The sequence below is a fragment of the Microtus oregoni genome, unplaced genomic scaffold (genome assembly GCF_018167655.1).
Source record: "Microtus oregoni isolate MIOR12 unplaced genomic scaffold, Mior012 000015F_ref0000493, whole genome shotgun sequence".
NCBI classification, from domain to species: domain Eukaryota; kingdom Metazoa; phylum Chordata; class Mammalia; order Rodentia; family Cricetidae; genus Microtus; species Microtus oregoni.
In genome coordinates, this window is record NW_024543074.1 from 28,926,859 (window position 1) to 28,946,011 (window position 19,153).

At 48.2% G+C, this 19,153-nt stretch overlaps 3 protein-coding genes across 3 annotated transcripts; 1 reads left to right on the top strand and 2 right to left on the bottom strand.

The window, feature by feature from the left end:
- Positions 1-1,459: 1,459 nt before the first annotated feature.
- Sat2 (spermidine/spermine N1-acetyltransferase family member 2) lies at positions 1,460-3,179 on the bottom strand. The gene is made up of 6 exons (XM_041665395.1): positions 2,923-3,179; positions 2,715-2,766; positions 2,502-2,585; positions 2,332-2,433; positions 2,127-2,167; positions 1,460-1,789 (listed from the first exon to the last, which is right to left on the bottom strand). The coding sequence occupies exons 1-6, from the start codon at positions 2,986-2,988 to the stop codon at positions 1,625-1,627; spliced, it is 510 nt and encodes a 169-aa protein (XP_041521329.1). The 5' UTR covers positions 2,989-3,179; the 3' UTR covers positions 1,460-1,624.
- Positions 3,180-5,230: 2,051 nt separating this feature from the next.
- LOC121456856 (thialysine N-epsilon-acetyltransferase) lies at positions 5,231-7,096 on the bottom strand. Its single transcript, XM_041665344.1, has 6 exons — positions 6,840-7,096; positions 6,632-6,683; positions 6,419-6,502; positions 6,249-6,350; positions 6,041-6,081; positions 5,231-5,703 (listed from the first exon to the last, which is right to left on the bottom strand). Exons 1-6 carry the CDS (start codon positions 6,903-6,905, stop codon positions 5,539-5,541), a joined length of 510 nt encoding a protein of 169 aa, XP_041521278.1. The 5' UTR covers positions 6,906-7,096; the 3' UTR covers positions 5,231-5,538.
- Positions 7,097-10,930: 3,834 nt separating this feature from the next.
- Positions 10,931-15,321, top strand: Shbg (sex hormone binding globulin). The gene is made up of 8 exons (XM_041665692.1): positions 10,931-11,044; positions 11,192-11,283; positions 11,595-11,784; positions 12,091-12,252; positions 12,607-12,766; positions 12,878-13,014; positions 13,332-13,539; positions 15,127-15,321. Exons 1-8 carry the CDS (start codon positions 10,931-10,933, stop codon positions 15,288-15,290), a joined length of 1,227 nt encoding a protein of 408 aa, XP_041521626.1. The 3' UTR covers positions 15,291-15,321.
- Positions 15,322-19,153: the final 3,832 nt, after the last annotated feature.

Genomic DNA, 19,153 nt, shown 5'->3' on the forward strand with positions numbered 1-19,153 from the left:
CCAGCACTCTCAAGGCAGAGGCAGTGAATCTCTGTGTTCTAGGCCAATCTGATGGTCTGCACAGCGAGTTCTAGACCAGCCAGAGCTACATAGTGTGGACCCTATCTAAAAAGAACAAAGGTTGCCAGGCAGTGGTAGTGCACATCTTTAATCCCAGCAGAGGCTTGAAGCCAACCTTGTCCACAGAGTGAGTTCCAGGACAGCTAAGACTACACAGAAAAACCCTATCTGGAAAAAACAAAAACAAAGAACATGAAAGAAGGAGAGAAAAATAGCCTGCTTTCTTTCTTGTTCTCAGAGATTTAAACATTTCCTTTAGTTTTATTTAATTTTACTTTAGTTTAGGCAATGTCAAACTAATAATTGAAATTTTTTTTTCAATTTTATTTTTTTATGAGACAGGTCTCACTTTTCCAGGTGGGTCCTGAACTCTGGGATCAAGGGATTTTCCTACTTCAGCCTCCCCAGTACCATGCCATCATGCCTCTTAGCTGAGGCTGATTAGTTAAGGTGAAGCAATTGTATCTTCCCAGTGTCCCTTGAATTGATGACGGCAACAGGCAGTCTGTAGTCAGTGGCACATCAGTCCCAAAAGACTGACTGACGGGTTAAACTCTCCCAGTCTCACAACCGAATTTACATTTCAGGTCTCTGAGAACAGAGTCTCTCCCAACAAAGAGCCAATTATCCAATATACCCTTGCATTCAGGGGCAAAGGAGAAAAAAATATATCAAAGGCCCGAGTCTTCCCTACAAAGTCTCAAGTACAGTTCCTGCAACCCCCTTGACACTTACACAAATATGTCTACAGATAAAAAACCTCAGCCAACTAAAAGTAGGTATAACTGTTTGTCATGTTTGAGATGTCCCTGAACCATTCCTAACTACGCTCAGAAGGAGGCTACACACTTCTCTCAGGGGTGCCACCATTGTGTACAGGTGAACAACCCCACATGCATGCTTTGTTGTTACATACTTTTTGAGTCTGGGATCTTCCTTCAGCAGCATTTCCTCAGACCCCACTAGACCTTTGGGTTCCAAAGATGATTGACAAGATTGATATGTCATTCCTATAGACTCTTGTTCTTTTAAATTTTACTTTGATTTTATGTGCACTGGTGTTTAACCTACATGTTTGCCTGTGTGAGGATACCACGTCCCATGGAACTAGACTTACAGACAATTGTGAGTTGCCATGTGGGTGCTGGGAATTGAACCTGGGTCCTGTGAAGACCAGCCAGGGCTTTTAACCACTGAGACATATCATCTCCAGTCCCTTGTTCTCTTTTTAGAATCACAGGCTGGAGCTAAGACCTGGGGCATCCAGTACTCCTGGCTCCCTGCTATCCCAGCCCCCATCAAAGGAATATTACCCAGCCTGAAAACAGAAGAAGAGTTTCAAAGTGGCTGCACCGCGTCCTTTCATCAATCCCTCTACCCAACACCACACCAGGGCAAATGAAGTATTTTATTCTTTATTCTGAACAAGACTCCTCCCTTGTTTCCACTCTTTCTGCACCTCAGTGCAGTCTAGGTCAGTGTCTGTGAATATAGCCTTAGGAAAACTTGATAGGATATTGCCAAATTAGTAGCAATAAATTGAACTCCCCAGGGGATGACATCATCATCCTGCCAACACTTTCATTGCCTCTTGTTCAAATTGGAAGAAATGCCAGCCTTCTGCTTCAGTCAGATCTTGAGCACCCAGAGACTTGTACAAGTCAATGGCCTTCTTGTTCCAGTCCAGAACTGCCAGGCGGAACTGGGAGCACCCCTTGTGTAGGGCTTCCTGTAGGAGAAGACACTACTTACTGCCCCGGGTTCACAAAAGAAGAATTACCGGGTGGTGGCGATGGTGGCACACACTTTTAATCGCAGCACTTGGGAGGCAGAAGCAAGAGGATCTCTCAGTTTGAAGGCAGCTTGTTGTATAGAGCAAGTTCCAGGACAGCCAGGACTACACAAACAACCCCATCTCGAAATACCAAAAGAAGAAGAACCTTTCTTATCTCCTCATTCAACCTTGGCCCCTATACATTCTTGGTGGGTTGGTTTGTTTGGCCAATTGGTTATTTCTTGGGGGGAGGGGGAGGGAACTAGACTGTAACCCCTACCCCTTTGCTTACCTCAGCCACCTTTTTGATTATTTTGGTACCAATCCCTTGACCTGTAATGGAAAAAAGCGGGGGGGGGGGAGGCTATTATTTGAGTTGAAGGAGTATCTAAAGAAACCACAGGCTGATACAGGGGACAGGGAAGGGGATGGTCTTGAGGACTGCTCAGTGGGTCTATGGGTACTTTATATCCACCCTTAGCCTCTGCTAGTAGTACCCCGATATTTTGGCATCACATAGATGTCTTCCAGATAAACGTTTCTTCCAGACCATGTGCTGTAGATGAAGTAGTACAGCCCGAAGCCCACCACACTGGGCCCTGAAAGGAGAGAGAAGGGTAAGACCTCTGCGAGGGAAAACTCTGAGGATGCCTGGAGGGTCCCTTACCTTGGAGCTCCCCAGGTGCTGGAACAATCTCTGCCACCAAACAGTGAAAGAAAGGGTTCTCTCCAAAGCCATCTGCTCTCAGGGCTGTAGAGGTTGGGGGTGTGACAAAGGGGCAGAAAGGAGAGAGGGAATCAATGCCCAGCCCTGTAGATACCACCCAAGAGTTCGTCCTTTGCTTCCACCCCAGCCTCAGCACCCAGGTGCAAACCCCACCTTCTTCACTGATCTTCACCTGATGGGAAAGTTTCTCATACTCGGCCAGTTCCTACAACCGGAGAACCAAGACAGCATTAAGGTAGGAAGGAGGCCCTGCCGCTCTGAGAGCAGCGTCCAAAGGTACAGGTCCCGTTTCTAACTCTCCCCCTCCGACCACGCTGCTCCCAGCCCCAGGGCGCTCCGATTTTTAGCCAGCAGTCTTCACCCGTATCATCCTCAGAATGTCTCCACAATCTGTCTCCCTGGCCTCTCGGATCCGCGTGGAAGCCATCCAGATCCTCTCTGTCAAAAATCAAAGAGTAAAGACAAAATCCACTTCCGTTCTGCAGGATCACAAAAAGGGCCTGCAGCTCAGGTCTCAAAAATCTGGGAGTGAGGGGCAGAAGAAATGCTAGGAGCTCCCAGACAGCAGCTAGCTGGTCTCAGCCCGGAGCTTTCGGTCCGCCTGGAGCTCTCTTCTGCCTCCCGCCCTCCAACCAATCAGCTTCTGCTCAAGACCATTTCTCCACCTCCACCCCATCCCGGCCCCGCCTCGCCTCTCTGTGACAGGGCTAGGGGCAAGGGTTAAAGCTTGTTGTTTTAGCAAGGGTCACATATACCCCAACTTAAAAGCCCTCTTCTGCGCTGCTTTAATTAAAGCATGCGCCAGTTAGCTGCTTCAGTTTTTACTCTTAGTCGTCTAGCAAGACCCTCAGCTGTATTCTGTATCAGTTGTCTTTGATAGTGCAGGCCTTGTACTCTGCCTCCCCGTTTTTTAAAATCTATTTTTTTCTATTTTTTTAAATATTTATTTATTTAGTATACAATATTCTGTCTGTGTGTATACCTGCAGGCCAGAAGAGGGCACCAGACCCCATTACAGATGGTTGTGAGCCACCATGTGGTTGCTGGGAATTGAACTCAGGACCTTTGGAAGAGCAGGCAATGCTCTTAACCTCTGAGCCACCTCTCCAGCCCTAAAATCTATTTATTTATTTAAAAAAAATAGATGTATGCCTGCAGATCAGAAGAGGGCACCAGATCTCATTACAGATGGTTGTGAGCCACAATGTGGTTGCTGGAAACTGAACTCAGGACCTTCAGAAGGGCAGGCAGTGCTCTTAACTGCTGAGCCATCTCTCCAGTCCCTGTACTCTGCCTCTTAAGGCTTTCCCTCCCTTCCTTCCTCCCTCCCTCTCCCCTTCTTTGGTTCTGGACATTAAACCCTGTACCTCTGGAAGTGCTGAGGTTCATAGCGTTTTTAAGTTTTCCACATTAGGTCCTATAATAAGTCCCTGTAATTAAGAGTAGTATCAGAATCGGGTGGTGGTGGGGCATGCCTTTAATCCCAGCAGGCAGATCTCTGTGAGATGGAGGCCAGCTTGGCCTACAGAGCAAGTTCCAGGACAGCCAGAGCTGTTTATATGGAGAAACCCTGACTCAAATAACCAAAATAAAATAAAAGAGTAATAGCAGTTTCCTTAAATTTTATTATTCTTTATTTCTGATAAGGTCTTCAGGGAGTGGGAGTTTTTCCTGGGTATGCAGCCCAGGCTGGTGTCACATTCACCATATAGCCAAGAATGACCTAGAACTCCTGATTTTCCTGCCTCTTCATCCCTGGTGATGGTGTTACATATATTACTTATACCTGATTTAGCCTCAAACCCTTGATGCTTTGGGCTCCACATCCCTTGTTCTCCCGTAGCAGCTGGAACTACAATCTTGTGTCACGACATCCACCTTTTTTGTTTTATTTTGAGACAAAGTGTCACTCTTACACTCTGACTGGCCTGAGACTTATGTAGTGCAGGCTCACCACAAACTCAAAGCTCAAACTCTTGCCTCAACCTCCCAAGTGTCTGCGTTCTAGGTGTGAGTCACCACATCCAGCTTAGCCTAGAACTTATTCTTTTTAAATTCAAGAGCCCTTTTTAAAAATTAAAAAGATAGCCGGGCGGTGGTGGCGCACGCCTTTAATCCCAGCACTTGGGAGGCAGAGGCAGGCGGATCTCTGTGAGTTCGAGACCAGCCTGGTCTACAAGAGCTAGTTCCAGGACAGGCTCCAAAACCACAGAGAAACCCTGTCTCGAAAAAACAAAAAAAAAATATTAAAAAGATAATTTATGTACTGCATTGATGTTTTGCCTGCATTTGTGAGGGTGTCGGGTACCCTGGAACAGGAGTTACAGACAGTTGAGCTGCCATGTGGGTGCTGGGAATTGAACCTGGGTCTGGGAAGAGCAGCCAGAACTTTTAACCACTGCGACATGTCTCCAGTCCCTTGTTCTCTCTCTTTTTTTAAATTTTTTAAAAAGATACATTTATTTATTGTGTACACAGTGTTCAGCCTCCTTGTATGCCTGCAGGCCAGAAGAGGGCACCAGATCTCATTACAGATGGTTGTGAGCCACCATGTGGTTGCTGGGAATTGAACTCAGGACCTCTGGAAGATCAGCCAGTGCTCACCACTGAGCCATCTCTCTAGCACCCCCTGGTTCTCTTTTTAGAATCACAGGCTGGAGCTAAGACCTGGGGCATCCAGTACTCCTGGCTCCCTGCTATCCCAGCCCCCATCAAAGGAATATTACCCAGCCTGAAAACAGAAGAAATTTCAAAGTGGCTGCACCGCGTCCTTTCATCAATCCCTCTACCCAACACCACACCAGGGCAAATGAAGTATTTTATTCTTTATTCTGAACAAGACTCCTCCCTTGTTTCCACTCTTTCTGCACCTCAGGAGGCCTTGGATTAGTGTCTGTCTAGGTCAGGGTCTGTGAAAACTTCATAGGGCACTCCCAAATAAGAGGCAGTAGAGAGAACACCCCAGGGGATGACATCATCATCCTGCCAACTCCTTCATTGCCTCTTGTTCAAATCGGAAGCAAAGCCGGCCTTCTACTTCAGTCAGATCTTGAGCACCCAGAGACTTGTACAAGTCAATGGCCTTCTTGTTCCAGTCCAGAACTGCCAGGCGGAACTGGGAGCACCCCTTGTGTAGGGCTTCCTGTAGGAGAAGACACTACTTACTGCCCCGGGTTCACAAAAGAAGAATTACCGGGTGGTGGCGATGGTGGCACACACTTTTAATCGCAGCACTTGGGAGGCAGAAGCAAGAGGATCTCTCAGTTTGAAGGCAGCTTGTTGTATAGAGCAAGTTCCAGGACAGCCAGGACTACACAAACAACCCCATCTCGAAATACCAAAAGAAGAAGAACCTTTCTTATCTCCTCATTCAACCTTGGCCCCTATACATTCTTGGTGGGTTGGTTTGTTTGGCCAATTGGTTATTTCTTGGGGGGAGGGGGAGGGAACTAGACTGTAACCCCTACCCCTTTGCTTACCTCAGCCACCTTTTTGATTATTTTGGTACCAATCCCTTGACCTGTAATGGAAAAAAGCGGGGGGGGGGGGGGAGGCTATTATTTGAGTTGAAGGAGTATCTAAAGAAACCACAGGCTGATACAGGGGACAGGGAAGGGGATGGTCTTGAGGACTGCTCAGTGGGTCTATGGGTACTTTATATCCACCCTTAGCCTCTGCTAGTAGTACCCCGATATTTTGGCATCACATAGATGTCTTCCAGATAAACGTTTCTTCCAGACCATGTGCTGTAGATGAAGTAGTACAGCCCGAAGCCCACCACACTGGGCCCTGAAAGGAGAGAGAAGGGTAAGACCTCTGCGAGGGAAAACTCTGAGGATGCCTGGAGGGTCCCTTACCTTGGAGCTCCCCAGGTGCTGGAACAATCTCTGCCACCAAACAGTGAAAGAAAGGGTTCTCTCCAAAGCCATCTGCTCTCAGGGCTGTAGAGGTTGGGGGTGTGACAAAGGGGCAGAAAGGAGAGAGGGAATCAATGCCCAGCCCTGTAGATACCACCCAAGAGTTCGTCCTTTGCTTCCACCCCAGCCTCAGCACCCAGGTGCAAACCCCACCTTCTTCACTGATCTTCACCTGATGGGAAAGTTTCTCATACTCGGCCAGTTCCTACAACCGGAGAACCAAGACAGCATTAAGGTAGGAAGGAGGCCCTGCCGCTCTGAGAGCAGCGTCCAAAGGTACAGGTCCCGTTTCTAACTCTCCCCCTCCGACCACGCTGCTCCCAGCCCCAGGGCGCTCCGATTTTTAGCCAGCAGTCTTCACCCGTATCATCCTCAGAATGTCTCCACAATCTGTCTCCCTGGCCTCTCGGATCCGCGTGGAAGCCATCCAGATCCTCTCTGTCAAAAATCAAAGAGTAAAGACAAAATCCACTTCCGTTCTGCAGGATCACAAAAAGGGCCTGCAGCTCAGGTCTCAAAAATCTGGGAGTGAGGGGCAGAAGAAATGCTAGGAGCTCCCAGACAGCAGCTAGCTGGTCTCAGCCCGGAGCTTTCGGTCCGCCTGGAGCTCTCTTCTGCCTCCCGCCCTCCAACCAATCAGCTTCTGCTCAAGACCATTTCTCCACCTCCACCCCATCCCGGCCCCGCCTCGCCTCTCTGTGACAGGGCTAGGGGCAAGGGTTAAAGCTTGTTGTTTCAACAGGGGTCGCACACACCCAACTTAAAAGCCCTCTTCTGCGCTGCTTTAATTAAAGCCTGCGCCAGTTAGCTGCTTCAGTTTTTACTCTTAGTCGTCTAGCAAGACCCTCAGCTGTATTCTGTATTAGTTGTCTTTGATAGTGCAGGCCTTGTGCTCTGACTCTTACAGCTCTCCCTGCCTCCCTCCCTTCCTCCCTCCCTCTCTCTCCTTCTTTGGTTCTGGACATTAAACCCTGTACCTCCGGACGTACTTGCTTCCTGTGGCTATTGGGTGGCTCATAGAGTTTTTAAGTTTTCCACATTAGGTCCTATAATAAATACCTGTAATTAAGAGTAGTATCAGAATCGGGTGGTGGTGGGGCATGCCTTTAATCCCAGCAGGCAGATCTCTGTGAGATGGAGGCCAGCCTGGTCTACAGAGCAAGTTCCAGGACAGCCAGAGCTGTTTATACAGAGAAACCTTGTCTCGAATAACCAAAATAAAATAAAAGAGTAATAGCAGTTTCCTTAAATTTTATTATTCTTTATTTCTGATAAGGTCTTCAGGGAGTGGGAGTTTTTCCTGGGTATGCAGCCCAGGCTGGTGTCACATTCACCATATAGCCAAGAATGACCTAGAACTCCTGATTTTCCTGCCTCTACCTCCCCAGTGATGGCGTTACATATGTTACTTATACCTGATTTAGCCTCAAACCCTTGATGCTTTGGGCTCCACATCCCTTGTTCTCCCGTAGCAGCTGGAACTACAATCTTGTGTCACGATATCCACCTTTTTTGTTTTATTTTTTATTTATTTATTTGTTGCTTTTTTTGTTTTATTTTGAGACAGAGTGTCACTCTTACACTCTGACTGGCCTGAAACATGTAGTGCAGGCTCACCTCAAACCCAAAGCTCAAACTCTTGCCTCTACGTCCCAAGTGTCTGCGTTCTAGGTGTGAGTCACCACATCCAGCTTAGCCTTGAGCTTCTTCTTTTTCTTTTTTTTTTTAAATTCAAGATCCTCCTTTTTAATTAAACAAAATTAATTTATGTTCCCTGGACCTGGAGTTGCAGACAGTGTGAGCAGCCATGTGGGTGCTGGGAATTGAACCTCTGGCCTCTGGAAAGACAGCCAGTGCTCTTTTCAACTGAGCCATCTCTCCAGCTCCAAACTCTTTTTTTTGACTCGGTGAGTGTGCTACATGTGCACTTGTGCAGGCACAGGAGCATGTGAGCGTGCACAGCAGGAAGCCAGTGTTTTTTTCTTCTTCAGTGAGTCTGGAGCTGCTAGACCGACTGTCCAGTGAGCTCCAGGGGTCCACCTCTTTGCATCCCATCACATCTCCCCCAGCACTGGGGTCCCAGGTGTGTACCTCCTTGTCCTGGTTTATGTTAGTGGTGGTGGGCAATCCATACTCATGTCTTCAAGGCTGATCAGCAAGAACTTCACCTCCATTTTGTTTGTTTGTGTGGTTGGTTTTCAAGACAGGGTTTCCCTGTGTAGCTTTGGAACTTGTCCTGGATCTCGTTCTGTAGACCATGCTGGCCTCGAATTCACAGCGATCCGCCTGCCTTTGCCGCCCCAGTGCTGGGATTAAAGGTGTGTGCCACCAGCACCTGGTGCATTACACCAGTTGAATCATTTCCTCTGCCCAGTGTTAAACTCCGAATCTCAGCCAGAGTTGATATTTTTTCTCTCACTGCATCTGGTTTTTTGTTTGTGTTCATGTGTATAGGTATTGAGTGTTTTGCCTGTATGTATATATGTACACCATGTCTGTTTCTGGAGCCCTCGGAAGTTAGAGAATTGCAGTTATAGATGGCTATGAGCTGCCATGTGGGTGCTGGGAATCAAGCCTAAGTCCTCTGCAAGAGCAGCCCGTGCTCTTAACTGCTGAGTCATCTCTCTAACTGCCTTTTAAAAATTTATTTTATTTATTTATTTCATATTTTATGTATTGGTGTTTTTCTTTTTTTTCTTTTTTTTAAAATATTTATTTATTTATTATGTATACAATATTCTGTCTGTGTGTATGCCTGCAGGCCAGAAGAGGGCACCAGACCTCATTACAGATGGTTGTGAGCCACCATGTGGTTGCTGGGAATTGAACTCAGGACCTTTGGAAGAGCAGGCAATGCTCTTAACCACTGAGCCATCTCTCCAGCCCCTATTGGTGTTTTTCTTGCATGTATGTCTGTGTGAGTTGTTGGATCCCTGGAAGTGAAGTTACAGACAGCTATGAGCTGACGTAGTGTGCTGAGGAGTCAGTGTGGAGTCTGGAAGAACAGCCAGTGCTCTTACCCATTGAGCCATCTTTCTAGCCCCATGTCCATTTTTATTTTTTTCCTGGACTGGAGAAGTGGCTCAGCAGTTAAGAGAGAGCAATTACTGCTCTTCCAGAGGACCTGAGATGGATGGTGGGTTCTTTTTTTTAAAAAAAAAAAAATATTTATTATGTATACGATATTCTGTCTGTGTGTACAACTGCAAGCCAGAAGAGGGCACTAGACCTCATTACAGATGGTTGTGAGCCACCACGTGGTTGCTGGGAATTGAACTCAGGACCTTTGGAAGAGCAGGCAGTGCTCTTAACTGCTGAGCCATCTCTCCAGCCCTGGTGGGTTCTTTCTTTCTTTCTTTCTTTCTTTCTTTCTTTCTTTCTTTCTTTCTTTGACAAAGTCTCGCCGGGTGGTGGTGGCGCACGCCTTTAATCCTAGCACTTGGGAGGCAGAGGCAGGCGGATCTCTGAGTTAGAGGCCAGCCTGGTCTACAAGAGCTAGTTCCAGGACAGGCTCCAAAGCCACAGAGAAACCCTGTCTCGAAAAACCAAAACCAAAAAACAAAACAAAACAAAACAAAAAAACAAAAAGACAAAGTCTCACTATGTTGTTCTGGTTGTCCTAGAACTTCCTTTGTTAACCAGGCCGACCTGTGCACACATGTGCATGCGTGTGTGTGTGTGGAGGTCCGAGGACAACTTTCAGGAGTTAGTTCTTTCCTTCCGTCTGTGGATCCTGTGGCATAGACTCAAGTCATCAGGCTTGGCAGCGGCTCTCACCCACGGAGCCATCTATACCCCCACCACCTTTTAGAGCAGTCTCTCTGTGTAGTCCAGACTAGCTCTGAGGTCATGATTTGGCCGTTTCTATCACCCCGGTGCTTGGTTTAGAGGCAGATTTCTTCTTAGTATCCATTAAAGCACACAGAGAGACAATGCTTTCCTGTGAGAGCGGCGTGGTGGCTCTGGGAAAACTAAGGGAGGCATTCCTCTCAGATCCTGGGCTCCCTCCATACAGAAGTTCCATAACAGAAGGCTTATGTTCCTCCTGGACAAAGCCAGGGAGCACAAAGGTGACGAGTGTCTCCCAAGGCCAGCCAGCAAGATATCTGGATTCCACACCTCAGCCTTATCCTTGGGAGACGATGCCAGTTAAGCAGGGAGCACTGTTTCCAGATCTTAAGTTGGCCTAGGCAGCCTCCCCTTGTGGGAGGAGGCTTTGGAGGAGCCATACTGGACCATGGGGGGAGGAGAAGAGCGCTGCAGGGGATAGCAGTGGAGGGACTCTGTCCCTCACCTCATTTGCCTTCAGAGGGGCCCCTCACAGCCAGTGTCCCTGTCTCCTGCTCCTCCTTCTTCCTCTGGAGCAACCTTTAACCCTCCTCCACACACTGCAAGGCTACCTACTCCACTTGTTCTCCTCTGTCTGAGCTGCAGAGTGGACAGTGGCTATCAATGGAGAACAGAGACTCCTGCTTGCATCGACGGCTGCTTCTGCTATTGCTGCTGCTGCTGCCACCACCTCACACCCACCAGGGACAGCCTCTGAGACACACTGTTCCTAACCAGGTGCAGAATGGGATGGGGTTCCCCTGTGTGTTTAAATGAGCTACGTTTTAGCTCTGCCTTTTCCCGTCCTCTCCTCTTCTGACCCGGTAGCCGTGCTTGTCTGCCTCTGAAACATCTTGACTCAGCTCATTCTCTTTTTTCTGACAGAGTGCTCAGGCCCCTCCGCCTAGGTACCTCAGCAATGGCCCAGGACAAGAGCCTGTCACTGTGATAACCATTGATGTCGCCAAAATCAGCAAGTACGGAAGTTACTCTGCCTCTTTTTGTCTTAAACTTCTTTTTATTTTTATGTGTACTAATGTTTGGTCTGCGTGTATGTCTGTGTGAGGGTGTTGGATCCCCTGGAACTGGAGTTACAGACAGTTGTAACTCTGGAAGAGCAGCCAGTGTTTTTAACCGCTGAGTCATCTCTCCAGCCCCGTCGCTTGACCTCTTGACCCAGCCCTCTGACCTTCCCTCCCCCCCCCATGTTATCTCCCAGAGTTCCACTCCCCTCAACCCTGAAACCCCACACATCCCATACACAGTCTCTCCTTCTGTGTCCTTCCAGACCCTATTCCTCCTTTGAGTTTCGAACCTGGGATCCAGAGGGAGTGATTTTTTATGGGGACACTAACACCAAAGATGATTGGTTCATGCTGGGACTTCGGGATGGCCAGCCTGAAATTCAGCTGCACAATCTCTGGGCTCGGCTTACAGTAGGCTTTGGTCCTCGGCTCAGTGATGGGAGATGGCACCAGGTAAGAGAACTCTGCTGGGGGATGTCACCTTTATTTGATGAGGAAGGAGAGCAGGAACATACCTTCACGATGGTCCTCTCTTCTTAGTGATGCACAGTCCCTGTGAAGTAGCTGTTCTTATCCCTCTTTCATCAGATGGGAATTCCCAGGCGGAGTCAGTATGTAGTGACACAGTCTGAGGGACCAAGGATGCGTCTTCTAGTGCATCCTCTTTCAGCTGCGCTAGGCTGCCTCTGAGGAAAGTGGAGGTGACAGACTCAGGGCCCTCTGCTTTTGCTTCTTTCTGCTTCTGGTCCCGTCCTGTAGGTGGAGCTGAAGATGAATGGGGATTCACTGCTGCTGTCGGTGGACAGGAAGGAGGTGCTGTGCCTGAGACAAATCTCTGGATCTCTGGCTGACAGGGCCCAGCCCAGCATGAGGATTGCCCTAGGGGGACTCCTCCTCCCTGCCTCCAGTCTTCGGTTCCCGGTAACTACATCCTAGGGCCAAGCTATGGAACCCTAAGTTCAGGTTTTAGGGAGAGTGGGGTGGAGTAAGAGCTATGTGGCTACATGGAACTCTGGGTGAAGGAGGCAGAGGCAGGCAGATCTCTGTGAGTTCGAAGCCAGCCTGGTCTACAAAAGCTAGTTCCAGGACAGCTAGGACTGCTACACAGAGAAACCCTGTCTCAAAAACAAACAAACAAACAAACAAACAAACGAGCCACAGAGAGAAAAATAAACACTTGCCTTCCTAAGAGGAAATGCTAGGGGTTAACGGATTCAGATGCCCTGATCCCACCATCCCAACATTTTCCACCACTCCACTCCCAACCCACTTCAGCTGGTTCCTGCACTAGACGGATGTATACGTCGAGATATCTGGCTGGGCCACGAGACCCAGCTCTCACCCTCTGCCACTACTAACCTCGGAAACTGTGGCATGGACTTGCAGCCTGGACTGTTCTTCCCGCCAGGGACCCATGCAGAATTCAGTCTCCAAGGTAGACTTTTTAAAATCTCTTTCCTCTCCATGTCCAGTTCTGCCTTCCTCTGTCTCTCTTTAACATAAAACCCAAGTCTTACAGCCTCAGGAGAATAATTTTTCCCCCTAGACATTCCCCAGCCTCACACGGACCCCTGGAGCTTTTCTCTGGAGCTGGGATTTAAGATGGTGGATGGTTCCGGATGCCTCCTTGCTCTTGGGACAGGAAGAAATTCTTCTTGGCTTACCCTTCACCTCCAAGATCAAGTAAAGGAAGAGGGTGGAATGCTGGCTGTATTTAGCGGATTCTGGGGAAAATGAGGCAAGGGGGTGGTTTAGTAGTAGAAAGGCTTAAGTGGGCATTGAGATCAGGGTGGAAAGCCAGAGACATCACAAAAGGCAGACAGCTTTTACCTAGACTGCGTGCTTATTTGGGGCTGGGGATGGTTTCACAGAAGGTCAAACCAGGACATTGCACGGAAGTATAGCTCAGAGGCTGAATTAAGGGAGCGAGAGGAGCTGCAAGGTGTAGACGTGGCTCGTCCTTTCCTCTCTTAATGCCTTCTCTGCCCTGCCCACTGCAGAAGGTGGTGCTGTCTTCTGGAGTAGAACCAAAACTAGCTTTACCCCTGGACTTGGAACTCCCTCTTCAGCTGAAGCTGGATAACTTCAAAGTGGTCTTGAGTCAAGGACCAAAGATGGAGGTCCTTGCTGTGTCCCTTTGGAGATTTGCCTCCCTCCAGAGACTCTGGTCCCACCCTCAGAGCCATCTTTCCCTTGGGGCTTTACCAGGTAAGCGAATTCTGTTTAAGTAGCTATAGGGAGAGTGGACACATTCTGAGGGGAAGGGAGCCTCGGGGAGAGAAGAAAGGGATGACACGTGGAGTATCATTGAGGCATAGAGTGCAAACCTAGCGTGCATGAGGCTGTGGTTCTTTTACTAGAAAGTGAAATTGGATAGAGGGGGGGCTAGCCATGGAAACACACACACACACCACACATACACCACACCCCTACACACCACACACACATCACACACACACACCACACCACACACACATCACACACATACACACCACACACACCACACACACATCACACATACACACCACACACACCACACACACCACACACACATCACACATACACCACATACACCACACACACCATACACACACCACACACCACACACATACACACCACACACACCACACACACATATCACACATACACCACACACACCACACACACATCACACATACACACCACACACACCACACACACCACACACACATCATACACACACCACACACATACACACCACACACACCTCACACATACACACACACATCATACACACACCACACACATACACACCACACACACACCACACACCACACACACCACACACATACACACCACACACACACCACACACACCACACACACATCACACATACACCACATACACCACACACACCATACACACACCACACACACCACACACATACACACCACACACACCACACACACATATCACACATACACCACACACACCACACACACATCACACATACACACCACACACACCACACACACCACACACACATCATACACACACCACACACATACACACCACACACACCTCACACATACACACACACATCATACACACACCACACACATACACACCACACACACACCACACACCACACACACCACACACATACACACCACACACACACCACACACACCTCACACATACACACCACACACACCACACACACACACCACACACACCACACACACCACACACACATCATACACACACCACACACACACACACCACACACACCACACACACACATCATACACACACCACACACACACCACACACACATCATACACACACCACACACACCACACACACACACCACACACACACACCACACACACATCACACACATAGCACACACACCACACACACATCACACATACACCACACACATACCACACATATAACACACACACACCACACACATAACACACACACCACACACACACCACACATACACCACACACACATCACACACATAGCACACACAGCACACACCACACACACACACCACACACACATCACACACATAGCACACACAGCACACATCACACACACACACATTTATTTACAATCAACACTGGGGAGGATCAGGCAAAACGAGTGCATGTTCAAGGCCAGCCTGTGCTATATAGCAAGACTCTGTCCTAAAATAATCTTTAAAAGGGAGAGGAAGTGATTGTGGAAATTCAGATAGTAGAGATGGAGCTACTTGGTCTGAGCTACCCTGATGCTTGGTGCCACCTCTATGCCACCTTTCCGTAGGAGACAACTCTTCTGCTTCCTTTTGCTTGAGGGATCTTTGGGTACAAGGACAGAGACTGGATGTAGACCAGGCCCTGAACAGAAGCCAGAACATCTGGACTCACAGCTGTCCTCAGAGACCAAACAATATCACTCACACTTCCCACCAAGCCAACCCCCTTTGAGAAGGAGGCATGGTGGAGCAAGCCTGGAAACCCATGACAGGTGGAGTTGGGAGAACCAGGGCCTCAGTGCCATCCTTGGCTATATAGCATGCTTGAGGCCAGCCTGGGCTATGTGAAGCCCTGTCATTAAAAATAAAAAGGAACTGTGAATGCAGCCATTTATTCAACGAATATTTACTGTGCTCTGGCAGTGGACTGGGCAGCATGGTAAGCACTGAGGTGTGCTGAAGAGTAAAAACAACTGTGCTTTCTTTTGATGCTCATGGACCAATAGGAGAGGTGAGTTTGCTTCAAATGGCAGCAAATAGAAGGACAACTGGAATTTATAAGTGCTGCAGAAATGCACTTGGAGAGTTGTGCCAGCGCAGGGACTGTGAGGCTATAACGTAGACTGGAAGGCGGAGAGAGCTTTCCCGACGATATGGTGACTTAGGCTCAGCCCCGGGAACAGGAACCATGGACACACACACATCACCTGGAAGCTGAGAGCCTGCCCTCTTCCCCAACATCCACATTCTAAGACTCTCATGTCAGCACAGGAATTTGTTGTCTGGGGCAGCAGGGGGCGTAAGAGTGTCACAGAGATCTGGAGCAGAGGTTCTGGGAAAGTCAGGGAAAGAGCAAAAAGAGCTTAGAGTGGAAAGCTTGCCTGCTGGTGGGAGGCCCTGGGTTCTGTCCCTAAACACTGCGAAAAGGAGAAAAAAGAAGAGGCCAGAGGGGCCAAAGCGGCAGCTCTCCTAGCCTCGTTTCTGCTGCTGCCTGCAGTAAGGCTTCTTTCATTAAACAAAGACTAAAGACTAGTTTGTCGAGGCTCCAAATGGAAAGAAGAGGCAGATTCAGGAACATTTCTGCTATCAAAGAATTTAGAGGGGTGGGTGTTTCCCTACCGTTGAAGCCCAAGGTGGGAGTTGCAACATTGTATCCAGTGGTGGCCCCTGTCACCCCCACCACTCAGTTGGTGGGTAGGACTTCCAGGAGTTCACCACTACCCTGTACATCCGATGAGGTGGAGGTCAGTCTCGACTAGAAGACCTGTCTGACTTTGTGTGGCTGGTGAGGGGATCGAGGCCTGTGCATGCGAGGCAAACACTCTGCCCCTAAAGTATATCTCCAGACTGAGACTCTGTCTAAAAACAGGACAGGATATCGAGCCTCTGGTGACCCTCACCATCCGTGGCAACTTCAAGCCCAAGCCGCCAGCTCCATGTTTCAGCTCTTCTCAGAATCCTTATATCCTAGTTGCCAAGGAGTGAGTCCTCCCGAGACTCCAGCCTCAGTTCTGCCTCTCAGTCTCCCTTTGCAGCCCTTGCTAGACTGGAACTTGCTATGTAGACCAAGCTGACCTCACTCAAACTCATATTCTCCCGACTCGGCCACCTCTGGTGTGTGTACGTACCATTGTGCCCTGCTTACTCAAGAACTTTTTTTTAGCCAGGCAGTGGTGGCACATGCCTTTAATCCCAGGACTCAGGAGGCAGAGGCAGGTGGATCTCTGTGAGTTCAAGGCCAGCCTGGTCTACAAGAGCTAGTTCCAGGATAGGCACCAAAGCTACAGAGAAACCTTGTCTTGAGAAAAAAAAAAAAGAGTTAGCTAGAAATATGCGTAAGCCACTGACCAAACAGTGTTGTAATTAATACAGTTTCTGTGTGTTTATTTTGGGTCTGGATGGCTGGAAAACAAATGAGCAGTCTCCTACTACACAAAACAAAACAAAAACTAATAAAACAACTCTCCTAAAAAGCATCATTTCCTTCTTTTCTTCCTTCCTTCCTTTTTTTTTTCTTTTTTTTTTTTTTCAACACAGGGTTTCTCTGTAGCTTTGGAGCCTGTCCTGGAACTTGCTCTGTAGACTAGGATGGGCTCAAACTCACAGAGATCTGCCTGTCTCTACCTCCCGAGTGCTGGGATCAAAGGCGTGCGCCAGTCAGCCGCATCATTTCAATAGTAGCTATAACTATAAAAGGAGTAAAAGCCAAGACTAGAGTAGAGGGAGAAAGAAAGGGCATTGTGGGGTGGGTCATCAGGTGGTCAGGAGGGCCTCTGGGGTAATGTCACTGGAGTAGAGACCTGAACAATGAGAAGTCGCCCTGTGGAGGCTTCAGGTGTGAGCCAGCGGGGATCGATTGAAGAACCTGTATACATATGGGCATCCATCAAAGAGGACTGTGTTCTGGGTGGTAACTTCCTGGCTTTATGTGCTCAGAATGTCTCAGGGGCTAGTTTTTCTCCTCTGCCTCCACCATGCCCTCTCTAGGACACTATGCCCCCAACCTTTCTTCTCCAGCCTGCCCTAGATTCCAGGATTCCTGACCACAGTCCAAAGTTGTCTACACTCTCTCATTAAGACTGACTTTGCTTCAACACAGACTTTGCCAAGCCCCCACCAAGGGCATCGACTGTGCCTGCTCACCATCCCTTGCCTTCTCTGACACCCACCCCCTCCAAGAAGAAAAAACTTTCCAGATTTGGCAGCACACTCTGAAGCCTCAAGGCCTGGCCTCCTCCACTCACTCCAGCCTATCCACTGCCTCTCTCTCCCTCCCTCCACCATCCCCCTCATCTGCCCTCTGTTCTTTCTCTCTCTTTCAACTAACATTTATTGGGTGCTGACAGGATGCCAAGCACTGTGTTAGGTCACAGACAGGGATTCTAAGGATGAAGAAGGCTTGATGATGTCCCCAGAGACCCAGGGTGTTGACAGATACATATGTAAAATGTTATCAAAACCACATCTATTTTTTGAGACAGTATTTCATGCTGCCCAAGCTGGCTTCAAACTCTGTGTAGCTGAAGATGATCTCCGAATCTCCTGCCTTCACCTCTTGAGTGCTGGGATTATAGATGAGCACCACTATGCCAGGTTTATACAGTGCTGAGGCTCTGGGCACCTTTGGCAAATCCTCTAGGCTGTAATCTGCTTTATTTATGTTTCTACCTTTTTTCCTTCAAGGTAGGGTTTCACTATATAGTTCTAACTGGCCTGTGCTCACTATATAGACCATCATACCCTACTTCTGTCTAGGAATAGACATGCAATACTGAGAGAATACTTTAACATTGAGCTATATTCCCAGTTCCTAGTAGGGATATTTAAAAGGGGGGGGACCCAAAAAACAAAAAACAAACACCAGGTAAGGTGTTGCACACCCTTAATCCCAGCACTCGGGAGGCAGAGGCAGGCAGATCTCTAAATTCAAGGCCAGCCAGGGTTACAAATCGAGCTTGAAGACTGCCAGGACCACACAGAGAAACCCTGTCAGGAAAAACCAAAGTAAATAATAATGATAACAACAACAATAATAACAGCAACAACAATAATACTACTAAAAGGAAAAAAACAAAAACCCACAAACCAGTGATCTCTATGAGCTTCCAGAAAATTTAGATATTAATTTCATCAAGCAATATCAAGGGATGAGCCATTAGATGTACGACGTTGAGCAAATGGCTTTCAGTCTCAGTTCTCGCCATTACTGTTGTATGCAGGGTTTCACTCTGCAGCTCTGGCTAGTGTAGAACTCACTAGGCAGACCAGACTGGTCTCAAACTCGCAGAAGTCAGCTTTACTCCATCCCTAGGGGTGCTTTAAAGATTTGATAAAATCATGTAGGTAAAAATATCTGCTACAGAGCTTGGCATGAAAAGTACTCAAAATGTGGGTTATATTGCTGTTTTTATTACCATCACATTTAATTTTTTGATGAGTAAATCTGAGGCTGCTAATCTAGAGAACAGGGAAGGGTATGTCATGTGGTTGAGCCTTGGGCAGCCTCAGACGGAAAGAAGGGGAAAGAAGGTAGGTTTGGGAGGCTCCTTGGCTCATGTGATGAAAGGCCTGGTGTGTCCTGCTGAGAGTCTGGGC

What these genes read in the sequence shown, in the direction of transcription:
- Sat2 (XM_041665395.1), bottom strand. Translation starts at nt 2,988, where the DNA reads ATGGCTTCCACGCGGATCCGAGAGGCCAGGGAGACAGATTGTGGAGAC. An exon ending in ACATTCTGAGGATGATACGG is followed by an intron (nt 2,767 to 2,922) that starts GTGAAGACTGCT and finishes CTCCGGTTGTAG; the next exon opens with GAACTGGCCGAGTATGAGAA. An exon ending in TAATCAAAAAGGTGGCTGAG is followed by an intron (nt 1,790 to 2,126) that starts GTAAGCAAAGGG and finishes CTTCTCCTACAG; the next exon opens with GAAGCCCTACACAAGGGGTG.
- LOC121456856 (XM_041665344.1), bottom strand. Translation starts at nt 6,905, where the DNA reads ATGGCTTCCACGCGGATCCGAGAGGCCAGGGAGACAGATTGTGGAGAC. An exon ending in AGCACCTGGGGAGCTCCAAG is followed by an intron (nt 6,351 to 6,418) that starts GTAAGGGACCCT and finishes CTCTCCTTTCAG; the next exon opens with GGCCCAGTGTGGTGGGCTTC. An exon ending in TAATCAAAAAGGTGGCTGAG is followed by an intron (nt 5,704 to 6,040) that starts GTAAGCAAAGGG and finishes CTTCTCCTACAG; the next exon opens with GAAGCCCTACACAAGGGGTG.
- Shbg (XM_041665692.1), top strand. Translation starts at nt 10,931, where the DNA reads ATGGAGAACAGAGACTCCTGCTTGCATCGACGGCTGCTTCTGCTATTG. An exon ending in CCCTTCACCTCCAAGATCAA is followed by an intron (nt 13,015 to 13,331) that starts GTAAAGGAAGAG and finishes TGCCCACTGCAG; the next exon opens with AAGGTGGTGCTGTCTTCTGG. An exon ending in TTCCCTTGGGGCTTTACCAG is followed by an intron (nt 13,540 to 15,126) that starts GTAAGCGAATTC and finishes ACCTTTCCGTAG; the next exon opens with GAGACAACTCTTCTGCTTCC.